Raw genomic sequence first — 20,923 nt, forward strand, 5'->3', positions numbered from 1 at the left:
GAATATCCAGAGTCACTAACACTCCCTTATGATCAGGAATATCCAGAGTCACTAACACTCCCTTATGATCAGGAATATCCAGAGTCACTAACACTCCCTTATGATCAGGGAATATCCAGAGTCACTAACACTCCTTTATGATCAGGAATATCCAGAGTCACTAACACTCCCTTATGATCAGGGAATATCCAGAGTCACTAACACTCCCTTATGATCAGGAAAATCCAGAGTCACTAACACTCCCTTATGATCAGGGAATATCCAGAGTCACTAACACTCCCTTATGATCAGGAATATCCAGAGCCACTAACACTCCCTTATGATCAGGGAATATCCAGTCACTAACACTCCCTTATGATCAGGAATATCCAGAGTCACTAACACTCCCTTATGATCAGGGAATATCCAGAGTCACTAACACTCCCTTATGATCAGGAATATCCAGAGACACTAACACTTCCTTATGATCAGGAATATCCAGAGTCACAAACACTCCCTTATGATCAGGGAATATCCAGAGTCACTAACACTCCCTTATGATCAGGGAATATCCAGAGTCACTAACACTCCCTTATGATCAGGAATATCCAGAGTCACTAACACTCCCTTATGATCAGGAATATCCAGAGTCACTAACACTACCTTATGATCAGGAATATCCAGAGTCACTAACACTCCCTTATGATCAGGAATATCCAGAGTCACTAACACTCCCTTATGATCAGGGAATATCCAGAGTCACTAACACTCCCTTATGATCAGGGAATATCCAGAGTCACCAACACTTCTTTATGATCAGGAATATCCAGAGTCACTAACACTCCCTTATAATCAGGGAATATCCAGAGTCACTAACACTCCCTTATGATCAGGGAATATCCAGAGTCACTAACACTCCCTTATGATCAGGAATATCCAGAGACACTAACACGCCCTTATGATCAGGGAATATCCAGAGTCACTAACACTCCCTTATGATCAGGAATATCCAGAGTTACTAACACTCCCTTATGATCAGGAATATCCAGAGTCACTAACACTCCCTTATGATCAGGGAATATCCAGAGTCACTAACACTCCCTTATGATCAGGGAATATGCAGAGTCACTAACACTCCCTTATGATCAGGAATATCCAGAGTCACTAACACTCCCTTATGATCAGGAATATCCAGAGTCACTAACACTCCCTTATGATCAGGGAATATCCAGAGTCACTAACACTCCCTTATGATCAGGAATATCCAGAGTCACTAACACTCCCTTATGATCAGGAATATCCAGAGTCACTAACACTCCCTTATGATGAGGGAATGTCCAGAGTCACGAACACTCCCTTATGATCAGGAATATCCAGAGTCACTAACACTCCCTTATGATCAGGGAATATCCAGTCACTAACACTCCCTTATGATCAGGAATATCCAGAGTCACTAACACTCCCTTATGATCAGGAATATCCAGAGTCACTAACACTCCCTTATGATCAGGAATATCCAGAGTCACTAACACTCCCTTATGATCAGGGAATATCCAGAGTCACTAACACTCCCTTATGATCAGGAATATCCAGAGACACTAACACTTCCTTATGATCAGGAATATCCAGAGTCACTAACACTCCCTTATGATCAGGGAATATCCAGAGTCACTAACACTCCCTTATGATCAGGGAATATCCAGAGTCACTAACACTCCCTTATGATCAGGAATATCCAGAGTCACCAACACTCCTTTATGATCAGGGAATATCCAGAGTCACAAACACTCCCTTATGATCAGGAATATCCAGAGTCAGTAACACTCCCTTATGATCAGGGAATATCCAGAGTCACTAACACTCCCTTATGATCTGGAATATCCAGAGTCACTAACACTCCCTTATGATCAGGGAATATCCAGAGTCACGAACACTCCCTTATGATCTGGAATATCCAGAGTCACTAACACTCCCTTATGATCAGGAATATCCAGAGTCACTAACACTCCCTTATGATCAGGAATATCCAGAGTCACTAACACTCCCTTATGATCAGGAATATCCAGAGTCACTAACACTCCCTTATGATCAGGGAATATCCAGAGTCACTAACACTCCCTTATGATCAGGGAATATCCAGAGTCACTAACACTCCCTTATGATCAGGAATATCCAGAGTCACTAACACTCCCTTATGATCAGGAATATCCAGAGTCACTAACACTCCCTTATGATCAGGAATATCCAGAGTCACTAACACTCCCTTATGATCAGGAATATCCAGAGTCACTAACACTCCCTTATGATCAGGGAATATCCAGAGTCACGAACACTCCCTTATGATCAGGGAATATCCAGAGTCACTAACACTCCCTTATGATCAGGGAATATCCAGAGTCACTAACACTCCCTTATGATCATGGAATATCCAGTCACTAACACTCCCTTATGATCAGGAATATCCAAAGTCACTAACACTCCCTTATGATCAGGAATATCCAGAGTCACTAACACTCCCTTATGATCAGGAATATCCAGAGTCACCAACACTACCTTATGATCAGGGAATATCCAGAGTCACTAACACTCCCTTATGATCAGGAATATCCAGAGTCACTAACACTCCCTTATGATCAGGAATATCCAGAGTCACTAACACTCCCTTATGATCAGGAATATCCAGAGTAACTAACACTCCCTTATGATCAGGAATATCCAGAGTCACTAACACTCCTTTATGATCAGGAATATCCAGAGTCACTAACACTCCCTTATGATCAGGAATATCCAGAGTCACGAACACTCCCTTATGATCTGGAATATCCAGAGTCACGAACACTCCCTTGTGATCAGGAATATCCAGAGTCACTAACACTCCCTTATGATCAGGAATATCCAGAGTCACCAACACTCCCTTATGATCAGGGAATATCCAGAGTCACTAACACTCCCTTATGATCAGGAATATCCAGAGACACTAACACTCCCTTATGATCAGGGAATATCCAGAGTCACTAACACTCCCTTATGATCAGGAATATCCAGAGTCACTAACACTTCCTTATGATCAGGAATATCCAGAGTCACTAACACTCCCTTATGATCATGGAATATCCAGAGTCACCAACACTCCCTTATGATCAGGGAATATCCAGAGTCACTAACACTCCCTTATGATCAGGAATATCCAGAGACACTAACACTCCCTTATGATCAGGGAATATCCAGAGTCACTAACACTCCCTTATGATCAGGAATATCCAGAGACACTGACACTCCCTTATGATCAGGGAATATCCAGAGTCACGAACACTCCCTTATGATCAGGAATATCCAGAGTCACTAACACTTCCTTATGATCAGGAATATCCAGAGTCACTAACACTCCCTTATGATCAGGGAATATCCAGAGTCACTAACACTCCCTTATGATCAGGAATATCCAGAGTCACTAACACTCCCTTATGATCAGGAATATCCAGAGTCACTAACACTCCCTTATGATCAGGAATATCCAGAGTCACTAACACTCCCTTATGATCAGGAATATCCTGAGTCACTAACACTCCCTTATGATCAGGAATATCCAGAGTCACTAACACTCCCTTATGATCAGGAATATCCAGAGTCACTAACACTCCCTTATGATCAGGAATATCCAGAGTCACTAACACTCCCTTATGATCAGGAATATCCAGAGTCACTAACACTCCCTTATGATCAGGAATGTCCAGAGTCACTGACACTCCCTTATGATCAGGAATATCCAGAGTCACTAACATTCCTTTATGATCAGGAATATCCAGAGTCACTAACACTCCCTTATGATCAGGAATATCCAGAGTCACTGACACTCCCTTATGATCAGGAATATCCAGAGTCACTAACACTCCCTTATGATCAGGAATATCCAGAGTCACTAACACTCCCTTATGATCAGGGAATATCCAGAGTCACTAACACTCCCTTATGATCAGGAATATCCAGAGTCACTAACACTCCCTTATGATCAGGAATATCCAGAGTCACTAACACTCCCTTATGATCAGGAATATCCAGAGTCACTAACACTCCCTTATGATCAGGAATATCCAGAGTAACTAACACTCCCTTATGATCAGGAATATCCAGAGTCACTAACACTCCTTTATGATCAGGAATATCCAGAGTCACTAACACTCCCTTATGATCAGGAATATCCAGAGTCACTAACACTCCCTTATGATCAGGAATATCCAGAGTCACTAACACTCCCTTGTGATCAGGAATATCCAGAGTCACTAACACTCCCTTATGATCAGGAATATCCAGAGTCACCAACACTCCCTTATGATCAGGGAATATCCAGAGTCACTAACACTCCCTTATGATCAGGAATATCCAGAGACACTAACACTCCCTTATGATCAGGGAATATCCAGAGTCACTAACACTCCCTTATGATCAGGAATATCCAGAGTCACTTACACTTCCTTATGATCAGGAATATCCAGAGTCACTAACACTCCCTTATGATCAGGGAATATCCAGAGTCACCAACACTCCCTTATGATCAGGGAATATCCAGAGTCACTAACACTCCCTTATGATCAGGAATATCCAGAGACACCAACACTCCCTTATGATCAGGGAATATCCAGAGTCACTAACACTCCCTTATGATCAGGAATATCCAGAGACACTAACACTCCCTTATGATCAGGGAATATCCAGAGTCACTAACACTCCCTTATGATCAGGAATATCCAGAGTCACTAACACTTCCTTATGATCAGGAATATCCAGAATCACTAACACTCCCTTATGATCAGGGAATATCCAGAGTCACTAACACTCCCTTATGATCAGGAATATCCAGAGTCACTAACACTCCCTTATGATCAGGAATATCCAGAGTCACTAGCACTCGCTTATGATCAGGAATATCCAGAGTCACTAACACTCCCTTATGATCAGGAATATCCAGAGTCACTAACACTCCCTTATGATCAGGAATATCCAGAGTCACTAACACTCCCTTATGATCAGGAATATCCAGAGTCACTAACATCCCTTTTGATCAGGAATATCCAGAGTCACTAACACTCCCTTATGATCAGGAATATCCAGAGTCACTAACACTCCGTTATGATCAGGAATGTCCAGAGTCACTAACACTCCCTTATGATCAGGAATATCCAGAGTCACTGACATTCCTTTATGATCAGGAATATCCAGAATCACTAACACTCCCTTATGATCAGGAATATCCAGAGTCACTGACACTCCCTTATGATCAGGAATATCCAGAGTCACTAACACTCCCTTATGATCAGGAATATCCAGAGTCACTAACACTCCCTTATGATCAGGGAATATCCAGAGTCACTAACACTCCCTTATGATCAGGAATATCCAGAGTCACTAACACTCCCTTATGATCAGGAATATCCAGAGTCACTAACACTCCCTTATGATCAGGAATATCCAGAGTCACCAACACTCCCTTATGATCAGGGAATATCCAGAGTCACTAACACTCCCTTATGATCAGAAATATCCAGAGACACTAACACTCCCTTATGATCAGGGAATATCCAGAGTCACTAACACTCCCTTATGATCAGGAATATCCAGAGTCACTAACACTCCCTTATGATCAGGAATATCCAGAGTCACTAACACTCCCTTATGATCAGGAATATCCAGAGACACTAACACTCCCTTATGATCAGGAATATCCAGAGTCAACCTCAACTCAAACTCCCTTATGATCAGGGAATATCCAGAGTCACTAACACTCCCTTATGATCAGGGAATATCCAGAGTCACTAACACTCCCTTATGATCAGGGAATAGCCAGAGTCACTAACACTCCATTATGATCAGGAATATCCAGAGTCACTAATACTCCTTATGATCTGGAATATCCAGAGTCACTAACACTCCCTTATGATCAGGAATATCCAGAGTCACTAACACTCCCTTATGATCAGGAATATCCAGAGTCACTAACACTCCCTTATGATCAGGGAATATCCAGAGTCACTAACACTCCCTTATGATCAGGAATATCCAGAGTCACTAACACTCCCTTATGATCAGGGAATATCCAGAGTCACTAACACTCCCTTATGATCAGGAATATCCAGAGTCACTAACACTCCCTTATGATCAGGAATATCCAGAGTCACTCATACTCCCTTTTGATCAGGGAATATCCAGTCACTAACACGCCCTTATGATCAGGAATATCCAGAGTCACTAACACTCCCTTATGATCAGGAATATCCAGAGTCACTAACACTCCCTTATGATCAGGAATATCCAGAGTCACTAACACTCCCTTATGATCAGGAATATCCAGAGTCACTAACACTCCCTTATGATCAGGAATATCCAGAGTCACTAACACTCCCTTATGATCAGGAATATCCAGAGTCACTAACACTCCCTTATGATCAGGAATATCCAGAGTCACTAACACTCCCTTATGATCAGGGAATATCCAGAGTCATTAACACTCCCTTATGATCAGGAATATCCAGAGTCACGAACACTTCCTTATGATCAGGAAATATCCAGAGTCACTAACACTCCCTTATGATCAGGGAATATCCAGAGTCACTAACACTCCCTTATGATCAGGAATATTCAGAGTCACCAACACTCCTTTATGATCAGGGAATATCCAGAGTCACAAACACTCCCTTATGATCAGGAATATCCAGAGTCACTAACACTCCCTTATGATCAGGAATATCCAGAGTCACTAACACTCCCTTATGATCAGGGAATATCCAGAGTCACTAACACTCCCTTATGATCAGGAATATCCAGAGTCACTAACACTCCCTTATGATCAGGAATATCCAGAGTCACTAACACTCCCTTATGATCAGGAATATCCAGAGTCACTAACACTCCCTTATGATCAGGAATATCCAGAGTCACTAACACTCCCTTATGATCAGGGAATATCCAGAGTCACGAACACTCCCTTATGATCAGGGAATATCCAGAGTCACTAACACTCCCTTATGATCAGGGAATATCCAGAGTCACTAACACTCCCTTATGATCAGGGAATATCCAGTCACTAACACTCCCTTATGATCAGGAATATCCAAAGTCACTAACACTCCCTTATGATCAGGAATATCCAGAGTCACTAACACTCCCTTATGATCAGGAATATCCAGAGTCACCAACACTACCTTATGATCAGGGAATATCCAGAGTCACTAACACTCCCTTATGATCAGGAATATCCAGAGTCACTAACACTCCCTTATGATCAGGAATATCCAGAGTCACTAACACTCCCTTATGATCAGGAATATCCAGAGTCACTAATACTCCCTTTTGATCAGGGAATATCCAGTCACTAACACGCCCTTATGATCAGGAATATCCAGAGTCACTAACACTCCCTTATGATCAGGAATATCCAGAGTCACTAACACTCCCTTATGATCAGGAATATCCAGAGTCACTAACACTCCCTTATGATCAGGAATATCCAGAGTCACTAACACTCCCTTATGATCAGGAATATCCAGAGTCACTAACACTCCCTTATGATCAGGAATATCCAGAGTCACTAACACTCCCTTATGATCAGGAATATCCAGAGTCACTAACACTCCCTTATGATCAGGAATATCCAGAGTCACTAACACTCCCTTATGATCAGGAATATCCAGAGTCACTAACACTCCCTTATGATCAGGAATATCCAGAGTCACTAACACTCCCTTGTGATCAGGAATATCCAGAGTCACTAACACTCCCTTATGATCAGGAATATCCAGAGTCACTAACACTCCCTTATGATCAGGGAATATCCAGAGTCATTAACACTCCCTTATGATCAGGAATATCCAGAGTCACTAACACTTCCTTATGATCAGGAAATATCCAGAGTCACTAACACTCCCTTATGATCAGGGAATATCCAGTCACTAACACTCCCTTATGATCAGGAATATCCAGAGTCACTAACACTCCCTTATGATCAGGAATATCCAGAGTCACTAACACTCCCTTATGATCAGGAATATCCAGAGTCACTAACACTTCCTTATGATCAGGGAATATCCAGAGTCACTAACACTCCCTTATGATCAGGGAATATCCAGAGTCACTAACACTCCTTTATGATCAGGAATATCCAGTCACTAACACTCCCTTATGATCAGGAATATCCAGAGTCATTGACACTCCCTTATGATCAGGGAATATCCAGAGTCACTAACACTCCCTTATGATCAGTGAATATCCAGAGTCACTAACACTCCCTTATGATCAGGAATATCCAGAGTCACTAACACTCCCTTATGATCAGGAATATCCAGAGTCACTGACACTCCCTTATGATCAGGGAATATCCAGAGTCACTAACACTCCCTTATGATCAGGAATATCCAGAGTCACTGACACTCCCTTATGATCAGGGAATATCCAGAGTCACTAACACTCCCTTATGATCAGGAATATCCAGTCACTAACACTCCCTTATGATCAGGAATATCCAGTCACTAACACTCCCTTATGATCAGGAATATCCAGAGTCACTGACACTCCCTTATGATCTGGAATATCCAGAGTCACTAACACTCCCTTATGATCAGGAATATCCAGAGTCACTAACACTCCCTTATGATCAGGGAATATCCAGAGTCACTAACACTCCCTTATGATCAGGAATATCCAGAGTCACTAACACTCCCTTATGATCAGGAATATCCAGAGTCACTAACACTCCCTTATGATCAGGAATATCCAGAGTAACTAACACTCCCTTATGATCAGGAATATCCAGAGTCACTAACACTCCTTTATGATCAGGAATATCCAGAGTCACTAACACTCCCTTATGATCAGGAATATCCAGAGTCACTAACACTCCCTTATGATCAGGAATATCCAGAGTCACTAACACTCCCTTGTGATCAGGAATATCCAGAGTCACTAACACTCCCTTATGATCAGGAATATCCAGAGTCACCAACACTCCCTTATGATCAGGGAATATCCAGAGTCACTAACACTCCCTTATGATCAGGAATATCCAGAGACACTAACACTCCCTTATGATCAGGGAATATCCAGAGTCACTTACACTCCCTTATGATCAGGAATATCCAGAGACACTAACACTCCCTTATGATCAGGGAATATCCAGAGTCACTAACACTCCCTTATGATCAGGAATATCCAGAGTCACTAACACTTCCTTATGATCAGGAATATCCAGAGTCACTAACACTCCCTTATGATCAGGGAATATCCAGAGTCACTAACACTCCCTTATGATCAGGAATATCCAGAGTCACTAACACTCCCTTATGATCAGGAATATCCAGAGTCACTAACACTCCCTTATGATCAGGAATATCCAGAGTCACTAACACTCCCTTATGATCAGGAATATCCAGAGTCACTAACACTCCCTTATGATCAGGAATATCCAGAGTCACTAACACTCCCTTATGATCAGGAATATCCAGAGTCACTAACACTCCCTTATGATCAGGAATATCCAGAGTCACTAACACTCCCTTATGATCAGGAATATCCAGAGTCACTAACACTCCGTTATGATCAGGAATGTCCAGAGTCACTAACACTCCCTTATGATCAGGAATATCCAGAGTCACTAACATTCCTTTATGATCAGGAATATCCAGAGTCACTAACACTCCCTTATGATCAGGAATATCCAGAGTCACTGACACTCCCTTATGATCAGGAATATCCAGAGTCACTAACACTCCCTTATGATCAGGAATATCCAGAGTCACGAACACTCCCTTATGATCAGGGAATATCCAGAGTCACTAACACTCCCTTATGATCAGGAATATCCAGAGTCACTAACACTCCCTTATGATCAGGAATATCCAGAGTCACTAACACTCCCTTATGATCAGGAATATCCAGAGTCACCAACACTCCCTTATGATCAGGGAATATCCAGAGTCACTAACACTCCCTTATGATCAGAAATATCCAGAGACACTAACACTCCCTTATGATCAGGGAATATCCAGAGTCACTAACACTCCCTTATGATCAGGAATATCCAGAGTCACTAACACTCCCTTATGATCAGGAATATCCAGAGTCACTAACACTCCCTTATGATCAGGAATATCCAGAGTCACTAACACTCCCTTATGATCAGGAATATCCAGAGTCACTAACACTCCCTTATGATCAGGGAATATCCAGAGTCACTAACACTCCCTTATGATCAGGGAATATCCAGAGTCACTAACACTCCCTTATGATCAGGAAATATCCAGAGTCACTAACACTCCCTTATGATCAGGAATATCCAGAGACACTAACACGCCCTTATGATCAGGGAATATCCAGAGTCACTAACACTCCCTTATGATCAGGAATATCCAGAGTCACTAACACTCCCTTATAATCAGGGAATATCCAGAGTCACTAACACTCCATTATGATCAGGAATATCCAGAGTCACTAATACTCCCTTATGATCTGGAATATCCAGAGTCACTAACACTCCCTTATGATCAGGAATATCCAGAGTCACTAACACTCCCTTATGATCAGGAATATCCTGAGTCACTAACACTCCCTTATGATCAGGGAATATCCAGAGTCACTAACACTCCCTTATGATCAGGAATATCCAGAGTCACTTACGCTCCCTTATGATCAGGAATATCCAGAGTCACTAACACTCCCTTATGATCAGGGAATATCCAGAGTCACTAACACTCCCTTATGATCAGGAATATCCAGAGTCACTAACACTCCCTTATGATCAGGGAATATCCAGAGTCACTAACACTCCCTTATGATCAGGAATATCCAGAGTCACTAACACTCCCTTATGATCAGGAATATCCAGAGTCACTAATACTCCCTTTTGATCAGGGAATATCCAGTCACTAACACGCCCTTATGATCAGGAATATCCAGAGTCACTAACACTCCCTTATGATCAGGAATATCCAGAGTCACTAACACTCCCTTATGATCAGGAATATCCAGAGTCACTAACACTCCCTTATGATCAGGAATATCCAGAGTCACTAACACTCCCTTATGATCAGGAATATCCAGAGTCACTAACACTCCCTTATGATCAGGAATATCCAGAGTCACTAACACTCCCTTATGATCAGGAATATCCAGAGTCACTAACACTCCCTTATGATCAGGGAATATCCAGAGTCATTAACACTCCCTTATGATCAGGAATATCCAGAGTCACTAACACTTCCTTATGATCAGGAAATATCCAGAGTCACTAACACTCCCTTATGATCAGGGAATATCCAGTCACTAACACTCCCTTATGATCAGGAATATCCAGAGTCACTAACACTCCCTTATGATCAGGAATATCCAGAGTCACTAACACTCCCTTATGATCAGGAATATCCAGAGTCACTAACACTCCCTTATGATCAGGGAATATCCAGAGTCACTAACACTCCCTTATGATCAGGGAATATCCAGAGTCACTAACACTCCTTTATGATCAGGAATATCCAGAGTCACTAACACTCCCTTATGATCAGGAATATCCAGAGTCACTAACACACCCTTATGATCAGGGAATATCCAGAGTCGCTAACACTCCCTTATGATCAGGGAATATCCAGAGTCACTAACACTCCCTTATGATCAGTGAATATCCAGAGTCACTAACACTCCCTTGTGATCAGGAATATCCAGAGTCACTAACACTCCCTTATGATCAGCAATATCCAGAGTCACTGACACTCCCTTATGATCAGGGAATATCCAGAGTCACTAACACTCCCTTATGATCAGGAATATCCAGAGTCACTGACACTCCCTTATGATCAGGGAATATCCAGAGTCACTAACACTCCCTTATGATCAGGAATATCCAGTCACTAACACTCCCTTATGATCAGGAATATCCAGTCACTAACACTCCCTTATGATCAGGAATATCCAGAGTCACTGACACTCCCTTATGATCTGGAATATCCAGAGTCACTAACACTCCCTTATGATCAGGAATATCCAGAGTCACTAACACTCCCTTATGATCAGGGAATATCCAGAGTCACTAACACTCCCTTATGATCAGGAATATCCAGAGTCACTAACACTCCCTTATGATCAGGAATATCCAGAGTCACTAACACTCCCTTATGATCGGGAATATCCAGAGTCACTAACACTCCCTTATGATCAGGAATATCCAGTCACTAACACTCCCTTATGATCAGGAATATCCAGAGTCATTGACACTCCCTTATGATCAGGAATATCCAGAGTCACTAACACTCCCTTATGATCAGGAATATCCAGAGTCACTAACACTCCCTTGTGATCAGGAATATCCAGAGTCACTAACACTCCCTTGTGATCAGGAATATCCAGAGTCACTAACACTCCCTTATGATCAGGAATATCCAGAGTCACCAACACTCCCTTATGATCAGGGAATATCCAGAGTCACTAACACTCCCTTATGATGAGGAATATCCAGAGACACTAACACTCCCTTATGATCAGGGAATATCCAGAGTCACTAACACTCCCTTATGATCAGGAATATCCAGAGACACTAACACTCCCTTATGATCAGGGAATATCCAGAGTCATTAACACTCCCTTATGATCAGGAATATCCAGAGACACTAACACTCCCTTATGATCAGGGGATATCCAGAGTCACTAACACTCCCTTATGATCAGGAATATCCAGAGTCACTAACACTTCCTTATGATCAGGAATATCCAGAGTCACTAACACTCCCTTATGATCAGGGAATATCCAGAGTCACTAACACTCCCTTATGATCAGGAATATCCAGAGCCACTAACACTCCCTTATGATCAGGAATATCCAGAGTCACTAACACTCCCTTATGATCAGGAATATCCAGAGTCACTAACACTCCCTTATGATCAGGAATATCCAAAGTCACTAACACTCCCTTATGATCAGGAATATCCAGAGTCACTAACACTCCCTTATGATCAGGAATATCCAGAGTTACTAACACTCCCTTATGATCAGGAATATCCAGAGTCACTAACACTCCCTTATGATCAGGAATATCCAGAGTCACTAACACTCCGTTATGATCAGGAATGTCCAGAGTCACTAACACTCCCTTATGATCAGGGAATATCCAGAGTCACTAACACTCCCTTATGATCAGGAATATCCAGAGTCACTAACACTCCCTTATGATCAGGAATATCCAGAGTCACTAACACTCCCTTATGATCAGGAATATCCAGAGTCACTAACACTCCCTTATGATCAGGAATATCCGGAGTCACTCACACTCCCTTATGATCAGGAATATCCACAGTCACTAACACTCCCTTATCCTCAGGAATATCCAGAATCACTAACACTCCCTTATGATCAGGAATATCCAGAGTCACTAACACTCCCTTATGATCAGGAATATCCAGAGTCACTAATACTCCCTTATGATCAGGGAATATCCAGAGTCACTAACACTCCCTTATGATCAGGAATATCCAGAGTCACTAACACTCCCTTATGATCAGGAATATCCAGAGTCACTAACACTCCCTTATGATCAGGAATATCCAGAGTAACTAACACTCCCTTATGATCAGGAATATCCAGAGTCACTAACACTCCTTTATGATCAGGAATATCCAGAGTCACTAACACTCCCTTATGATCAGGAATATCCAGAGTCACTAACACTCCCTTATGATCAGGAATATCCAGAGTCACTAACACTCCCTTGTGATCAGGAATATCCAGAGTCACTAACACTCCCTTATGATCAGGAATATCCAGAGTCACCAACACTCCCTTATGATCAGGGAATATCCAGAGTCACTAACACTCCCTTATGATCAGGAATATCCAGAGACACTAACACTCCCTTATGATCAGGGAATATCCAGAGTCACTAACACTCCCTTATGATCAGGAATATCCAGAGACACTAACACTCCCTTATGATCTGGGAATATCCAGAGTCACTAACACTCCCTTATGATCAGGAATATCCAGAGTCACTAACACTTCCTTATGATCAGGGAATATCCAGAGTCACTAACACTCCCTTATGATCAGGAATATCCAGAGTCACTAACACTCCCTTATGATCAGGAATATCCAGAGTCACTAACACTCCCTTATGATCAGGAATATCCAGAGTCACTAACACTCCCTTATGATCAGGAATATCCAGAGTCACTAACACTCCCTTATGACCAGGAATATCCAGAGTCACCAACACTCCCTTATGATCAGGAATATCCAGAGTCACTAACACTCCCTTATGATCAGTGAATATCCAGATTCACTAACACTCCCTTATGATCAGGGAATATCCAGAGTCACTAACACTACCTTATGATCAGGAATATCCAGAGTCACTAACACTCCCTTATGATCAGGAATATCCAGAGACACTAACACTCTCTTATGATCAGGAATATCCAGAGTCACGAATACTCCCTTATGATCAGGGAATATCCAGAGTCACTAACACTCCCTTATGATCAGGAATATCCAGAGTCATTAACATTCCCTTATCATCTGGAATATCCAGAGTCACTAACACTCCCTTATGATCAGGGAATATCCAGAGTCACTAACACTCCCTTATGATCAGTGAATATCCAGAGTCACTAACACTCCCTTATGATCAGGAATATCCAGAGTCACTAACACTCCTTTATGATCAGGAATATCCAGAGTCACTCACACTCCCTTATGATCATTAATATCCACAGTCACTAACACGCCCTTATGATCAGGGAATATCCAGAGTCACTAACACTCCCTTATGATCAGGAATATCCAGAGTCACTAACACTCCTTTATGATCAGGAATATCCAGAGTCACTAACACTCCCTTATGATCAGGAATATCCAGAGTCACTAACACTCCCTTATGATCAGGAATATCCAGAGTCACTAACACTCCCTTATGATCAGGAATATCCAGAGTCACTAACACTCCCTTATGATCAGGGAATATCCAGAGTCACTAACACTCCCTTATGATCAGGAATATCCAGAGTCACTAACACTCCCTTATGATCAGGAATATCCAGAGTCACTAACACTCCCTTATGATCAGGGAATATCCAGAGTCACTAACACTCCCTTATGATCAGGAATATCCAGAGTCACTGACACTCCCTTATGATCAGTGAATATCCAGAGTCACTAACACTCCCTTATGATCAGGAATATCCAGAGTCACTAACACTCCATTATGATCAGGGAATATCCAGAGTCACTAACACTCCCTTATGATCAGGAATATCCAGAGTCACCAACACTGCCTTATGATCAGGAATATCCAGAGTCACTAACACTACCTTATGATCAGGAATATCCAGAGTCACTAACACTCCCTTATGATCAGAAATAGCCAGAGTCACTAACACTCCCTTATGATCAGGAATATCCAGAGTCACTGACACTCCCTTATGATCAGGAATATCCAGTCACTAACACTCCCTTATGATCAGGAATATCCAGTCACTAACACTCCCTTATGATCAGGGAATATAGAGAGTCACTAACACGCCCTTATGATCAGGAATATCCAGAGTCACTAACACTCCCTTATGATCAGGGAATATCCAGAGTCACTAACACTCTCTTTAACTGCTTCTCTTTGAATTTCTATGAATATGGAAATGTCTCCATAAACTTCCTAATTTGTCTCTGAACCGGAGGGATTTTATTATTTACGTGATGTAAATTTGACATGCTGCAATTTTGATAATCATGAACTATCAGAGTCCGACCTGATCGTAATGCCCCCAACATCCCGAATCCTTACCGTACACCGCAATGGAAACACTATCATTCTTTGGTGGAACTGATGGATATTCCTCAAAGTCTGCTGAACAGACGACTTCTATCAATCCAGTCTCTTGTGGTACCCATGCTGTTGTCCAGACAGTTTTGGAAATATTCCATGTTCCAACTGAATTCAGTTCTTCACCATCCTGAGACCATCTTACTCTCATCTTCTCAGCAGGATAGACGTTTGGGACCTCACATCTTAACGTGACCTCTTGCTTCACTTCTGTGGGGCCTTGGTCAAGGATTCTAGGAGGATCTGGAAAAGCTGCAACACACACAAGAAATTCATTTCATTTTGATTTGCTGTGCTGTGTTTCAGTTACTAATGGACAGTGCGGAAAACAGACCAGTACTGTTATTGCCCAATTCACACATCGCAGGAGTCCATCACACCAGCCCACTGTGAGACAACTGGAGCCATCACCAGGAGCTCATATACTTTATTTTTGAAATTAATTCAGGCAGCCCAAGTGTCTAACTCTGCTTCTTTTGCTCCAGCCACTAGGAGTGGAACAGGCTGATGCACTCACTCATTTACCTACACTGTCATCTTTACTTGCATCTGCCTACAACATCCCAGTTGAGGCTGGGACTTCAGTGTGGGTGATTATGGGTGTAAATCTTTCAAGTTATTTTGTTCTCCCCAGAACTGCATCGAGAGAATGGCTGATCTGCTCCTTGACCACCATCTCTACTGACCATAAGAGGTGTGCAAGAGCTGCCAGGTGAGTTTCCTTCAGACATGCCCGTCGCTGTTTGGAAGTAACTGGCTGTCATCTGGCAGAAGCAGCAGAGTGGTGAGAATAAATTCAGCACGTGGGCCATCCTGGACAGAAACACACTTTGCACCAATTTGTTTGTTGCATAAGAGCAATCTACTCGAGTCTATAATTAAGGATAGGGTGACTGAACACCTTCAAAATTTTCAGCTGATCAGAGAGAGCCAGCATGGATAGTAAAGGGTAGGTCATACCTGACGAACCTGATTGAATTTTTTGAAGAGGTGACTAAAGTAGTGGACTGGGGAACGTCTATGGATGTTATTTATATGGACTTCCAGAAGACCTTTGATAAAGTCCCTTATAAGTGACTGTTAGCTAAAGTTGAAGCTCATGGAATTGAAGATAAATTATTGACCTGGTTAGGAAATTGGCTGAGCGGCAGGAGACAGAGAGTCGGGATAATGGGCAGGTACTCTAATTGGCAGGATATTGGGGAGAGGCCAATTTTACTAAGCTAAGATGTGATTTAGCAAAAGTGAACTGGAAACAACTACTTGAAGGTAAATCAGTGTCAGAGCAGTGGGAGGCATTCAAGGAGGAGATAGTGAGAGTTCAGAGCAAATATGTTCCCACAAAGAAAAAGGGTGGGACTCGCAGATCTAGGGCCCCTTGGATGTCAAGGAGCATACAGAGTAGGATCAGGAAAAAATAGGGAAGCTTTTGTCAGATACCGAGAGCTCGATGCCGCAGAAAGCCTAGAGGAGTATAGAAAGTGCAGGGGTGAAATTAAAAATGAAATTAGCAAAGCAAAGAGAGGGCATGAAAAATTATTGGAAAGTAAAATCATGGAAATCCCAAAGATGTTTTTTAAATACACAAAGAGCAAGAAGATAACTAAGGAAAGAGTAGGACCTATCAGAGACCAAAAAGGTAACCTGTGTGGAGGCAGAAGGCATGGGTTTGGTTCTTAATGACTACTTTGCATCTGTCTTCACAAAAGAGAGGGACAATACAGACATTATAGTTAAGGGGGAGACTGAAAGATGTGCAGATAATTTACAGTTACACTTTGGAGAAGTGAGAAAGCTGCCTATTTGCAGGAGGGCCCAACATGAACAATTTTTATCCAACAGAATTTGTGGCATAAGAACTTAAGAATTAGGAGCAGGAGTCGGCCATACGGCCCCTCGAGCCTGCTCCGCCATTTAATAAGATCATGGCTGATCATTGACCTCAACTCCACTTTCCTGCCCGATCGCCATATCCCTTGATTCCCCTGGAGTCCAAAAATCTATCTATCTCAGCCTTAAGTATACTCAATGACTGAGCCTCCACAGCCCTCTGGGGCAGAGAATTCCAAAGATTCACCACCCTCTGAGTGAAGAAATTCCTCCTCATCTCAGTCCTAAATGGCCGACCCCTTATCCTGAGACTCTGGGTTGGTTTGCGTCTCCTGTTAACGCCCCTGGGGGCCACTAACGGGGCGCAAATCCCCTAGCGCCCGGGCGCGGCGCCACTAACGCCTCCTGCCGAATCCAGTGGGAGGCTAGCGGCGGTGGCAGCCAGTAGCGCCCGGCGCCACTGCGGATGATATCATTGCGCAGCGTCCCGGCCGCAAATTTCCCTTGCGCCCCCTGACCTATCGCCGGACGATATGTCCAACAGGATCAGGGGGCGTTTTTGCAGTGGCGGCGCTACTTAAAGGGCAGGTGTCGGGCAGCCATTTTTATTTTGGCCAACTGCCAGCACCTGCCCCCTCCCCTTTTTTCTTCAGGGAGCCGGCCGCGATCGCTCAGCCCGGCACTCCTCTTGAGTGCCGGGCTGGTTTCACAGGGCCCCGGTGCGCACAGCGCTAGGCCCCTTCCCTTTAATCAGGGGAGGAGGCCTGCAATGATGCAGTGCTACGTGCCGACGCATGTGGCGCTGCTGCACGTAGCGCCGTGAATTTCAGTAGTAGTGCCCCAGGAAGGAGGTGCAGCGCTTCCAGTACCGCCCCGCCTCCTGTTGGGGCCCTACTGCTGAATTTACGGTGGAGGGGCGCTAACTTTTTCGGGGCACTAAAATTAGCGGCCCGGCGACGTTTGCGCCCCAAAATGGGCGTCACCCAATTTTTCCCCCTATGCCCCCTAGTTCTAGACTCCCCAGCCAGGGGAAACAATCTCTCAGCAACTACCCTGTCAATCCAAATACATAAAGAACAAGAGGATAACTAAGAAAGGAGTAGGGCCTATTAAGAGACCAAAAAGGTAACCTGTGCATGAAGGCGGAAGACCTGGGTATGGTTCTTAATGACTGCTGTGCGTCTGTCTTCACAGAAGAGAAGGACGATGCAGACATTGTAGTTAAGGAGGAGGAGTGTGAAATATTAGTTGGGATAAACATAGAAAGAGAGGTAGTATTAAGAGGTTTAGCATCTTTGAAAGTAGATAAATCGCCAGGCCCGGATGAAATGTATTCCAGGCTGTTAAGAGAGGCTAGGGAGGAAACAGTGGAGGCTCTGACCATCATTTTCCAATCCTCTCTGGCTATAGGTTTGGTGCTGGAGGACTGCTAACGTTGTGCCATTGTTTAAAAAGGGAGAAAGGGATAGACCGAGTAATTACAGGCCAGTCAGCCTAACCTTGGTGGTGGGCAAATTACTGGAAAAAATTCTGAGGGACAGGATATAAATCATCAGTTAGAAAGTCACAGATTAATCAAGGACAGTCAGCATGGATTTGTTAAGGGAAGGTCGTGTCTGACTAACTTGACTGAATTTTTTGAAGAGGTAACAAGGAGGGTCGATGAGGGTAGTGCATTTGATGTGGTCTACATGGATTTTAGCAAGGCTTCTGACAAAGTCCCACATGGCAGATTGGTCAAAAAAGTAAAAGCCCATGGGATTCAAGGGAAAGTGGCAAGTTGGACCCAAAATTGTCTCAGTGGCAGAAAACAAAGGGCAATGGTTGAAGGGTGTTTTTGTGACTGGAAGGCTGTTTCCAGCGGGGTTCCACAGGGCTCAGTACTAGGTCCCATGCTTTTTGTGGTATATATTAATGATTTAGACTTCAATGTAGGGGGCATGATTAAGAAGTTTGCAGATGATACAAAAATTGGCCGTGCGGTGGATAATGAAGAAGAAAGCTGCAGACTGCAGGAAGATATCAATGGACTGGTCAGGTGGGCAGAAAAGTGGCAAATGGAATTCAATCCAGAGAAGTGTGAGGTAATGCATTTGGGGAGGGCTAACAAGGCAAGGGAATACACATTAAATGGTAGGACACTGAGAAGTGTAGAGGAACAGAGGGACCTTGGAGTGCACAGATCCCTGAAGGAGCAGGACAGGTAGATAAGGTGGTTAAGAAGACATACGGGATACTTTCCTTTATTAGCCGAGGCACAGAATATAAGAGCAGAGTGGTTATGCTAGAACTGTATAAAACACTGGTTAGGCCGCAGCTAGAATACTGCGTGCAGTTCTGGTCACCACATTACAGGAAGGATGTGATTGCGCTAGAGAGGGTGCAGAGGAGATTTATGAGGATGTTGCCTGGGCTGGGGAATTTTAGCTATGAGGAAAGACTGGATAGGCTGGGGTTGTTTTCTTTGGAATAGAGGAGGCTGAGGGGCGATTTAATTGAGGTGTATAAAACTATGAGGGCCGAGCTAGAGTGGATAGGAAGGACCGATTTCCCTTAGCAGAGAGGTCAATAACCAGGGGGCATCGATTTAAAGTAATTGGTAGAAGAATTAGAGGGGAGTTGAGAAATGTTTTCACCCAGAGGGTGGTGGGGGTCTGGAACTCTCTGCCTGAAAGGGTGGTAGAGGCAGAAACCCTCATCACATTGAAAAAGTACTTGGATAGGTACTTGAAGTGTTGTAACCTACAAAGCTACGGACCAAGAGCTGGAAAGTGGGATTAGGCTGGATTGCTCTTTGTCGGCCGGCACGGACACAAGGGGTCAAATGGCCTCCATCTGTGCACTAAATTTCTATGATTCTGATCCCCCTCAGAATCTTATATGTTTCAATGAGATCACCTCTCATTCTTCTAAACTCCAGAGAGTATAGGCCCAATCTACTTAATCCCTCCTCATAGGACAACCCTCTCATCCCGGGAATTAATCTAGTGAACATTTGTTGCACCGCCTCAAAGGCATGTATGTCCTTCCTTAGTTACAGAGACCAAAACTGTGCACAGTACCCCAGGTGTGATCTCGCCAAAGCCTTGTACAATTGTAGCAAGACTTCCTTACTCTTGTACTCCAGCCCCTTTGTAATAAAGGCCAACATGCCATTTACCTTCCGAATTGCTTGCTGTACCTGCATGCTAACCTTCTGTGTTTCTTGTATGGATAAACCAGGAGCCAATGATAAGATTATCACTATATTGCTTCCCATTGTTTATTTG

General features: G+C 43.2%; 1 protein-coding gene across 1 annotated transcript in view; it reads right to left on the reverse strand.

The window, feature by feature from the left end:
- Positions 1 to 20,923, reverse strand: part of LOC147097786 (intercellular adhesion molecule 5-like) — a 233,773-nt gene that overhangs the window by 193,081 nt on the left and 19,769 nt on the right. Inside the window, exon 4 of the mRNA XM_085971896.1 lies at positions 15,786 to 16,076. Within this exon, the coding sequence (XP_085828022.1) occupies positions 15,786 to 16,076 (291 nt within the window). The remainder of the gene's footprint in view (positions 1 to 15,785; positions 16,077 to 20,923) is intronic.

The sequence above is a fragment of the Somniosus microcephalus genome, chromosome 31 (assembly GCF_052327205.1).
Source record: "Somniosus microcephalus isolate GS21.2 chromosome 31, FLI_Smic_1.0, whole genome shotgun sequence".
Classification (NCBI taxonomy): domain Eukaryota; kingdom Metazoa; phylum Chordata; class Chondrichthyes; order Squaliformes; family Somniosidae; genus Somniosus; species Somniosus microcephalus.